This window comes from Chiloscyllium plagiosum, chromosome 33 (genome assembly GCF_004010195.1).
Source record: "Chiloscyllium plagiosum isolate BGI_BamShark_2017 chromosome 33, ASM401019v2, whole genome shotgun sequence".
Lineage (NCBI taxonomy): Eukaryota > Metazoa > Chordata > Chondrichthyes > Orectolobiformes > Hemiscylliidae > Chiloscyllium > Chiloscyllium plagiosum.
In genome coordinates, this window is record NC_057742.1 from 19,107,740 (window position 1) to 19,117,978 (window position 10,239).

Consider the following 10,239-nt stretch of genomic DNA (forward strand, 5'->3'; position numbering starts at 1 on the left):
GGGCCGAAGGGCCTGTTTCCACACTGTAGGGAATCTAATCTAATCTATCAGGAGTGTGATAAAATATTCCCCTCTTGCCTGGATGGTGGCATCTCTAAAAACACTTAAGAAACTCGAAACAACCAGGACAAAACATCCCACTTGATTAGCACCCTATTCACCAAACAGTAGCAGCAGTGAGTACCATTAGAAGATTTGCTGTACCAAATCACTAAGGGTCCTTTGACCTTCTAAACCTATGATCTCCATCTCCTAGACGGACAAGGACAGCAGATGCATGGGAGCACCTCTATCTGCAATACCCCTCCAAGCCACTCACCATCTTCACTTGGAACTATATCCCTGTTCCACTTTAAAATCCTGGGATTTTCTCCCCAATAGCATCAGATGCACCTGTACCTCAGGGGCTGCATAGATTCAGAAAGGCATCAATACCTTCTCAAGGACAATTAGGGATGAGTAGTTGGTCCATCCAAACTAAAAAGAACTGGATGGGCTTGTGAATAGAAATTTTGCTTGTTTGGTGGATTAACATCAACACAGGTTTGTTGGGCTGAACATCTTATCATTTGATAGATTAGTTTAAATTCTAATTTTAAGTGAGAAAAGTACTATAGAGCTGATCCCTAGAAGCTTAATGGAGGAATATAACTTGAGAATATCTCTAGAATACTTCAGGCAATTTAAAACTGTAAGGGAGTGCTAATAACCAGGATTTTAATTCAGATAAAATAGCTCTGAGTCGAAAAAACGTATTGGATTGCTTTCAAAGTATACAAAGTGATTTTATCAGAAACAAATTAAAGAGGATATTTTATATAATTCCTGTGATGGGGAGCAATTTGTATTTTATTGACAGGCATTAAGCTGATTCGAGCATCAAAATATTTGTAACTTCAATACTTAGTGGATTTTTTTGACTCAATATTAGCTTGAAGTAATTTCACTTTTGACGTAAGGTGAATGAATGCGCAATTGTTAGGAAGTTTGTGTAGTGCTGGCTGTATTATTTCAAGCAATGCAAAGAAATTTCCTACTGAAAGCAATTAATTCAAATAGCACCTCTACCCCCTGGAATACATCAGCAATGTATTGTACAAAAACCAGCTGACTCGCTCCTTCTGTCAAAGCGTATGTTGAAATATTAACAACTCCCCAGCTCAGGAGTTTTCACAATCTTCTTTAAACATACAAGATAAATAATTTGCAGAGAATGCATTTAACAAGTGGCACACAAATAGTCGAACACGGTTTATATTCAAATCCACCACACAGTGAGAAAATGCCATACTGTGTTACCAGCCATGGCTTTATTTCTAAGGCACTTGCTTGCCTAAGACAGAAGGTTATACTTTCTCGTTTCTATCGCAAGGTTTGTGAACAAAATTGATGCTGATTCTCCAACACCATGAATGCTGCACTGTTGAAGGCACCATCCTTTTGGTGAGATATTAAACTGAGTACATTTCAGGTCCAAGCTCACAACACTATTTGAAGAGTAAGTAAGCTCTTTAAAGTTTTCCTAAGTAATATTTATGCCTCAAATCTGCATTGCTAAAATTAATGAGCAGTTAACAGGGAGGCAATGGTCGAGAGGTATTATTGCTGGACTGTTAATGGAGATCCAGATAATGTTCTGGAGACCAGGGTTCAAATCCCGCTCCAAGTCAGATGGTGGAATTTGAATTCAATAAATATCTGGATTTAAGAGTCTAATGATGACATTGAATCCATTGTTGGTTGTTGGGAAACACTCATCTGGCTCACTAATGTCCTTCTGGGAAGGAAACTGGCATCCTTACTTAGAATGGCCTACATGGACTCCAGATCCATAGCAATGTGATTGATTCCAAACTATCCTCTAGGTAATTAGGGATGAGCAATAAATACTGGCCTAGCCAGCAACACCCTCATCCCATAAGTGAATTTGGTGTATGCAAATTGTCTGTGGTATTTCCTGTTTGTAGTAGTGACTAGCTTTCAAAACTAATTCATGAGCTGTGAAGCACATTAGAAAGCTCTGAAATCATGAAGGGCACTGCATAAATGCCAGATCTTTCAATGTTGTGTAGTCATTACTCCCCAGGAAATAAACATTTAATTTCACAGAAGCACAGACATCCTTTTGCAAAGTTGATTCATCCATCAAACTTTAATTGCACATAAACATCTTTACAATACAAACAAAAGATTCTTCTGAGAAAGACCCCACATTTTGATTCTTGATTGCCATATATTATATTTAACAATAAATTATGTACAATTGTCTGCCACATAAAAAGCTTCAATGGTTTCTCAATGCATGAAAAAGGTTTGCATGCAGTGATCCTTTTGGTTTGGTGTAGTCTTCACATAATTCTTTAGAAGTCAGGTCCTTCTGCACCATAATTAAAACGCAAAGACACAAAAGGTAGACAAGGTACAAAGAGATGGGATCACCACATCAAAGAATCATCGTATCTGTGGAAAGTGATAATGAAGCTGATAAAAATAATTGAGTATATGCATTAGATTTTACTATATTTTTTTTTAATGAGGGAAACAGTAAAAAAGCCAATTTTTTTACTAAGATGCATTGTAAGATTTTCAAGACTATGCAGGATTTTTGTCTGGCGTATAGATTAACTTGCTCTTGTTCATTATTGAGAAAACAATTTTATGAATGCAAATTTGACATTATGGCCAAATTACAGGGTAAGCGTAATAATTTCAATTACGCTGAGAATTACTGGAAAATAAGCAACAGTCTAACAAAATGTTATGGGCATGTATACCACTGACATGTTTTTATATTTCGATTGCTATCTTCCTTGACTTTAAAAGTCAGTTACACGATAGAGCATGTAAGCCCAAAACTCTGTCTAGTTGAAAAAGCTATCAATTTAAAATATTTTAATTAGGTATAATTAATTTCATTTTAAGGAGGTAGATATGATTGTCTATACCAAACTCCCATTATGCCATTTTACATGAACTCCTGTTCTTTGTAACTTCACTGTATTTGAATCATGACTCATCCAACTAACATTCATTCATTCTCAGTACCTCAAGGAACTTATGTTACCCAGCCATTATTCCTTGACTTATTTGTTATTTCTCCAACAACTTTTACCCACAGTGTGCTCTTCATTTGGGATTCTCAATAAAATAAAATGTAATTTTCTTCTCAACATTTTCCTGGAAGTTGACCTTTTGTTTCTTCAATTATTTTGATAAAATATAGCAGTGTCCATTATTTTAGAGCTCTGTGAACCCATCAAACTAGGAATTCACAAGGGGTTAGAAAACAAGAGAAAAGAGGAGAAAAAGAATCAGAGCAAATAAGAAATGAGAATAAAAACTGGATTCTAGAAAAGGTGAATAATTAAGAGTTGAGATTGAGTTAGAAAGTAACATCACAAAGCATGCAAGAATGATTAACTATGCTAATTTAGCGTACAAATACACAGCAATGAAATTAAATATAAAATCTTATTCTTTAATCTTAATATGGGTTCACATTCAAATTTTTTCAGTTTAGTCCATATATTTATCATCAAAAATGTGATTACGTCAAATGAACTGTTAAATTAATATAGATACATGAAACTGGATGAGTCCTAATTGAGCTTCAGTTGAATTAGCAAATTTGTTTTTCAATTCTAAGACAAAGTGATTTTTTTTTTTAAGCTGTGAGAATCTCCTGAAGCTGTAATCAGTAATGGTTACTGGTGTCATTTGAAGTTTAAATTGACTGGAATCTGAATTTTGAAACACTGGCCAAGGTTTAATTTGGATATCTGGGATTTCACACACAAATGGGAGACCACTTAAGATCCTTGACTGGGCTTGGGTGGGAGACGCATCCACAAGTGTTCCCATCCTGGAGTTAACCAAAGTGAGGTAGGAAGGTGATGGGATTGCCAACCTGTATTTTCCAAACTAATCAATGGCTCACCTACCACCTCAATTCCCCTGACAAGGCGATGTTGGGGAAGGGATAGAGGTATTAAGTTCCACCAACATAGACTGATCAGCAACCAGCATTTCAGAAAGAGTTAGCATCTCAATTCTACTACCAGGTAACACAATATGATATAGAAATGCAGTCTTGCATATTGGGGTTATTAGCTAAATCCTAACAATCAGCTACCAAAGTGCTATTTTAAGAAACAATCTCATTAAGCAAATTAATTATAATATAAAATAATACAATTTACAGCTTTTAATATCATTACTCATTGCTGAATCATTGTCACCTTAATGGACCTTACAATATTCTATTTTATTGATTAATGAACAACAGCTATTTTGAGCTCTGTTGAACTGAACAGAAAAACACTGCACACATTGTTCTGTGAGGAAGAAGAATGATGCATGTGTCTTTCCACCTCCAGCCCTTCAAATATTTCCCTATGTCAAAGTTTTGAAAAGCTAGTCTAATCAAACATTAATTTGGCAACTACTCCTGACACCCTGTTTTCGAGAAGGTTGGGTTTTATTAATGTAAAAACAGATTCATTCTAGTCCTAATCACTCAGCAGAAACTGAAAAGAGTGATCAGTTAAAAATAATTATGTCTAACTTCATGAAATTCCTCCCATATCTGATACAAACTGCAGCTGTGGACAGAAGTCTCATGCATTTTTGCCAATTTGGGTGCAATTACATTAAGTGCCTGTTGGCATTTCAAACAGGATCTGAGTGGGAAAGTCCACAGTTTTCTCTAATTAGCATGCTTTTTTGATCATCAATTGGTTATTTGCATTTGGTGGGAAGGTTAATAAATTTTGCAGCTGCCAACCTTCTGTGTTATGTGTGTGTGCGCATGGGGAGGGGGGGTGTCCTTCAAGATGGGTGAGGTGATCATACAATCCATTTTACTTGCAGCCTAGCCAAACAAACATCCAACAGGTGTGTGTAATGTCCAGTGTGTCCTCCTCCCTGTTTGCTTTTACATCCAGCTTTGTCTTGCCAGAATATTTGATTATAATAGACTTTGTGCATTTGTTCAAGTAATTTAAAGTAAATAGTTGTGACCCCAGCATTCCACATGGCACCTAATCTTTTGATTCACCTTAATGCATTTGCTTGTCTCAACAAAGTCCAATAAATTTGACAAATTCAATTCCCTTTCATAAGGCAATGTTGACATTGCTTGATTTTGTGATGAAGTTTCTTCATGGGAATGGTTAAGGCCAACAGTCTACTAGGTGGACCAATGATGCAAAAAAAGAATTTGCTGGAAAAGCTCAGCAGGTCTGGCTGAACCTGCAGAGAGAAATCAGGGTTAATGTTTTGGATTGAGTGACCCTTCCTCAGAACCAATGATGCACATGTGCCGAATTAGAATGCTGCAGTGCTATGTCATTACAATGCTGTAACTGCCTTTAATAGAGATGGCTCTGCTAATATATTTCACTGGATAGAAACTCAAGAGTAGCCCTTGCAATATTAAATATTCTGATCACAAATGTTTTAATCCTCTGGACTGTGAGAATGGAGCCTTCTAGTCACCCTATAGTAGTTCATATTATATCCTTCAAATGCAAATGAGATTGTTTCTTAAAATAGCACTTTGGTAGCTGATTGTTAGGATTTAGCTAATAACTCCACTATCACATCTTGCCTCTACCAGCACGTGAGGAAAGAAAATAAAATTAAATTTGATTCTTTCTCAGTCAACAATGTTTCCATGTTTACAAAGAAATAGAATGTAATCTAATGAGGGTTCATTTAAGAGGATCTAGAATGTAATTTAATGAGGGTTAAACCAGAAACTGGAAGGCAGGAAACCTTCCTGTGAAGTGGGTACTGAGGTGTAGTGGGTTAGAAGGTTTACAAGCAAATGCTTTTATGACTATGAAGCCTAAATCCATACGAATAACTACAAAGGTTGCATTATTTTATGCTGAACATTTTCTAGCCTGTTATGCTAGCAGCTATTAGTTAAGATCATCTGATCCCGTCTGCACATGTGTAAAATGGTGTCACATGATAGGATCACAAACTCCATTTGTAGATATTCAGCCACTGCTTTGTTTGAATGGATTTCAACACTTTTCCCAGTAACTGACATTGGGTGAATTGGCTTATAGTTTCCTGTTTCTGTCTCCTTTAAGAACAGCAGCACATTTGCTGATTGCCAATCCACTGGCACTTTTCTAGAAGCTCTAACATTTTTGGAAAGTTACAACAAATACATCCATTTTCCCTGCAGCCATTTATTTTAAGATTATTTGATTCGGGGTCTCAGGGCCAAGGGAATTATTGCCCAGTCTCATTTTTATACTTTCCCCTCCATTTTGCCCATTAATTTTCCTGTACTATTGGGATACTTTTAGCATCATATACCATGAAACAGATGCAAAATACTTGCTCAAAGTCTCTGCTATTTTCTTAATTCCCCATTCTTATTTTCTAAGGGGTCAATGTTTACCTCAACTATTTTTTCTATTACTTTTCTTCGTGATTTTCTCTCAACATCTGATTTCTCCTCGTTTTTGAACTTCTCATCAACCTTTTCTGGTTTCTAAAATATTCACAATCATCAGGCCTACCATGAATCTTCACAACATTAAACACCTTTTCTATCAACTTAATATTCCCATCCTGCCCATTACAGTCAACATACAGCAATATCAAACCTTTTACTTTACCAATGTGCTAATTTTTGTCATTTTACGTTATTCTCCAGTTGAAAAGAATAATCTTGTACTATTGAATTGATGAAGAACTTCGAAACAAAAAGATAGTGAATCATCTTTGCAGGTTTTACATTAATTATGGAGTAGATCTGCATGCACAAACAAGTTCCTATCATTTCCCTGTAGGACACTGAGGACCAAACATGAGAAACACTGTTCCAAACTATATTTACCTTGACCTCCCAATGTGATCCCTGCTATCATCAAAGAGGGAATCTGACAAAGCTTCCGGACTATCTCTCTTCCCATATCTATTGGAGAGAGAGGGAAAAAAAACAAGTCAAATGCTAAAATTTTAATTTTCTTTGTTTAATAAGCAACAGAATTTCAAAATACATGTAAGCGCTTACTTTATGAACTACTAAAATTAGAATAGGAATTCTCACAGATTTCCAACAACATGTATCCATATATCTTAATCAATATGAACATTAGTAAGTGGGAAATGTATATCTTTTCATTTATCTTAACTGCCTTTGCATATATTTAGAAGAATATGAATTCTTATTAAAGGCAGAGGATTCATAATGAGAAATAGAGACTGAATAATTATCCAAATCCACAACCAAAAGACTCAAAATGCCAGCTGCAAGTTAGTTGTTAACCATTTCCCCAGCATTCTAATAAAACATTTTTTCCACCTTCAACCTACATATTGTTTGCAATACAGAATGTAATGAAGTAACCAAGTATCAAATGTGGTTGGAACATAGAACGATACAGCACAGAACAGGCCCTTCGACCTGTGAACTATTATAAGTTCATACCCCTACTCTATCCCACCATCATCTATGTGCTTATCCATGGATTGTTTAAATCTCCCTAATGTGGCTGAGTTAACTCATATTTGTAGCACATAGTATGTGGGTGCAATATCTGTAAATGAACAAGAATATTGTTGAAACTAAACAATTTTCTTATTGAAAAAAGTTGTTACAATGACACTTCCTCTGTGAATGTTTTGGAGGATTTTAAGGCAGATGACGAAATGTTTTACCAGAGTTTACAGTCTGAACCAGGCTAATTAGTTTTGTCAATGTTTCTTATGCTTCAAACAAGCCTTCTCCCACTCTGCCTTTTCTCATTCTTTCATCTTATCATTCTATTCCTTTCTTCCTTGCCTATTTCTTTAGCTTCCCTTTTAATATACAAATTCAAGCTAACTCAATTATTCTAGTTCCAAATTCTCACCATTTTCTTGCAAAAGAATTGTCTTCCATCAAATGCTTTAAGGAGTCCTTGAAAGTTTGAACTTTATACACATCTTGGCAACCAATTGATCAAAAATAAATATCGCATAGTGAGAGAAATATTCTGGATTTACTTTTGGGAAACATTTTATTAATGGTCTCCAGGAATTGTAATGAATTGGATTGATATTTTTAATCAACTTGCTCAGACATGTTATTTAAACAGCTCTAGCACAGATGGGATTTGAATACAAACCACCTGGTACTGACACATGGACACTGTCACAAGAGTCCTCATAATGGATTAGATTACCCTTTTGATTGTGCATGGTCTACTTGAGGAATAGTGCTGAAAATGTGTTGCTGGAAAAGCGCAGCAGGTCAGGCAGCATCCAAGGAGCAGGAGAATCGACATTTCGGGCATGAGCCCTTCTTCATGCCCGAAACGTCGATTCTCCTGTTCCTTGGATGCTGCCTGACCAGCTGCACTTTTCCAGCAACACATTTTCAGCTCTGATCTCCAGCATCTGCAGTCCTCACTTTCTCCTACTTGAGGAATAGACTTGCTTAGATAATATTTTCATATTCCATGCTTTTATTATTCTTCCCCTGTCTTAAAAGGGAGACCTTTTATTATTAAGCTGTGTCCTCCTAGTTCTAGTCTTGTCCACAAGAAGAAACATCCATCTGGTATTTCCATATTAAGCCTCCACATACTTCTGGTAGTGTGGCAACCAGACATGTATGCAATATTCCAAATGTGGCCTAACTAAAGTTCTATACAGCTACACTATGACTTGCCAATTTTTATACTCCATGGTAGTTATATTCTATCCTTGGGGCTGGCCATTGCTCAGCATGAAAATAAACATACAAATTCAGACCAATACTCCCTACTTATCTGGATGAGAACAGCTCCAACAACACCAGGAAGCTTAAAACCATCTAAGACACAGCAGAATGGAATCACATCCACAAACATTCACTCCCTCCACAACCACCGCAAACAGTAGCAGGGGTGGTGCATCATCTACAAGATTAGATTACATTACAGTGTGGAAACAGGCCGGGAATTGAACCCGGGTCTCTGGCGCTGTGAGGCAGCAGTGCTAACCACTGTGCCGCCCACAATAAATTCGTTGAGGTTCATAGACAAAACTTTCTGAACCATGGCTACTTCCATCTAGAAAAATAGCAGTTATATGAAAACACCTCCACCTGCAATTACACCCCCAAGCCTCTCACTATCCTGACATGAGAATATATCAGTGTTTCTTCATTGCTGCTGGTTCAAAAACCTGGAACGCCTTCCCTAACAGAACTGTGGGTCTACATACAGTGACTTGAAAACAGAAGGCAGCTTACATCCACCTTCTCCAGGGCAACTAGCAATGCTAAATAAATGCCTAGCCACTGATGCCCATATCATATGAAAAAAATTAAAAGGAAAGACAATCCAGAGACCTTTATGTTTTGGAAATTCAGAGCTGAATTAGTTTAAAAGCATGCAGTGCATCCTGAATTACTGTTAAAATCATTTACTTCATCAAATCCCAGAACAACTAAATTGTAAATGACGGATGATGAATTTAATGGTGAGTTTGAGGACAGCTCACAGCAGGCTATATTGTTGAGAAGATAGATGGAGTATAAAGGAAATTGTCTTGTTTTAATTTATCTGAGTGTTTGCTGAGAGTTAGTTGCAGCTTTGGACCTTATGCAGTTTGCAGCTAACTGAAGAAAGATAGCCAAACTATAAAATCACAGTTAGTCAGGCCTGCTCTGTAAGAGAGTAGAAACCTAACTTCCTCATTCAAGGCATAGAATGTGGAACTTAATCTCAGCTTGAATTTAATGAGGAAATAGGAACTGGAGGATTGCTTTGTTTAAAAATAGTGGAAGAATCAACACTGGTCCCAATAAGTTATAACAGTAAAGAAAGCAACAAGCAGGTTAGTTGAAAGTACTGAAGAACAATTTGCACAGACAACTGAGCCATTCCTCGTCAAAAGATGGTAAATTTAAGTTTTACCTCTGAGAATAATGGGACTGATGAGAATTCTCCAGATGACTGGGAGGGGGATGGTGATTTTGGTGATGGTGACCACAGTTCTGTGACTTTCACCTTGGTTATGGAGAGAGATAGGTGCGTGCAACAGGGTAGGTTTTACAATTAGGGGAAGGGTAAATACGATGCTGTAAGACAGGATCTGAGGAGCATAAGTTGGGAGCATAGGCTGTCAGGGAAGGATGTCGTGGAAATGTGGAACTTTTTAGATTTAGATTAGATTAGATTACTTACAGTGTGGAAACAGGCCCTTCGGCCCAACAAGTCCACACCGACCCGCCGAAGCACAACCCAC

The 10,239-nt window shown here is 36.9% G+C and overlaps 1 protein-coding gene across 1 annotated transcript in view; it reads right to left on the bottom strand.

The window, feature by feature from the left end:
- Positions 1 to 2,133: 2,133 nt before the first annotated feature.
- LOC122539911 (peptide YY-like) overlaps positions 2,134 to 10,239 on the bottom strand; it is a 20,313-nt gene continuing 12,207 nt past the window's right edge. Inside the window, exons 3-4 of the mRNA XM_043675081.1 lie at positions 6,860 to 6,937; positions 2,134 to 2,460 (exon numbers count right to left, since the gene is read on the bottom strand). Coding sequence (XP_043531016.1) covers positions 2,436 to 2,460; positions 6,860 to 6,937 — 103 coding nt within the window. The 3' untranslated portion in view covers positions 2,134 to 2,435. The remainder of the gene's footprint in view (positions 2,461 to 6,859; positions 6,938 to 10,239) is intronic.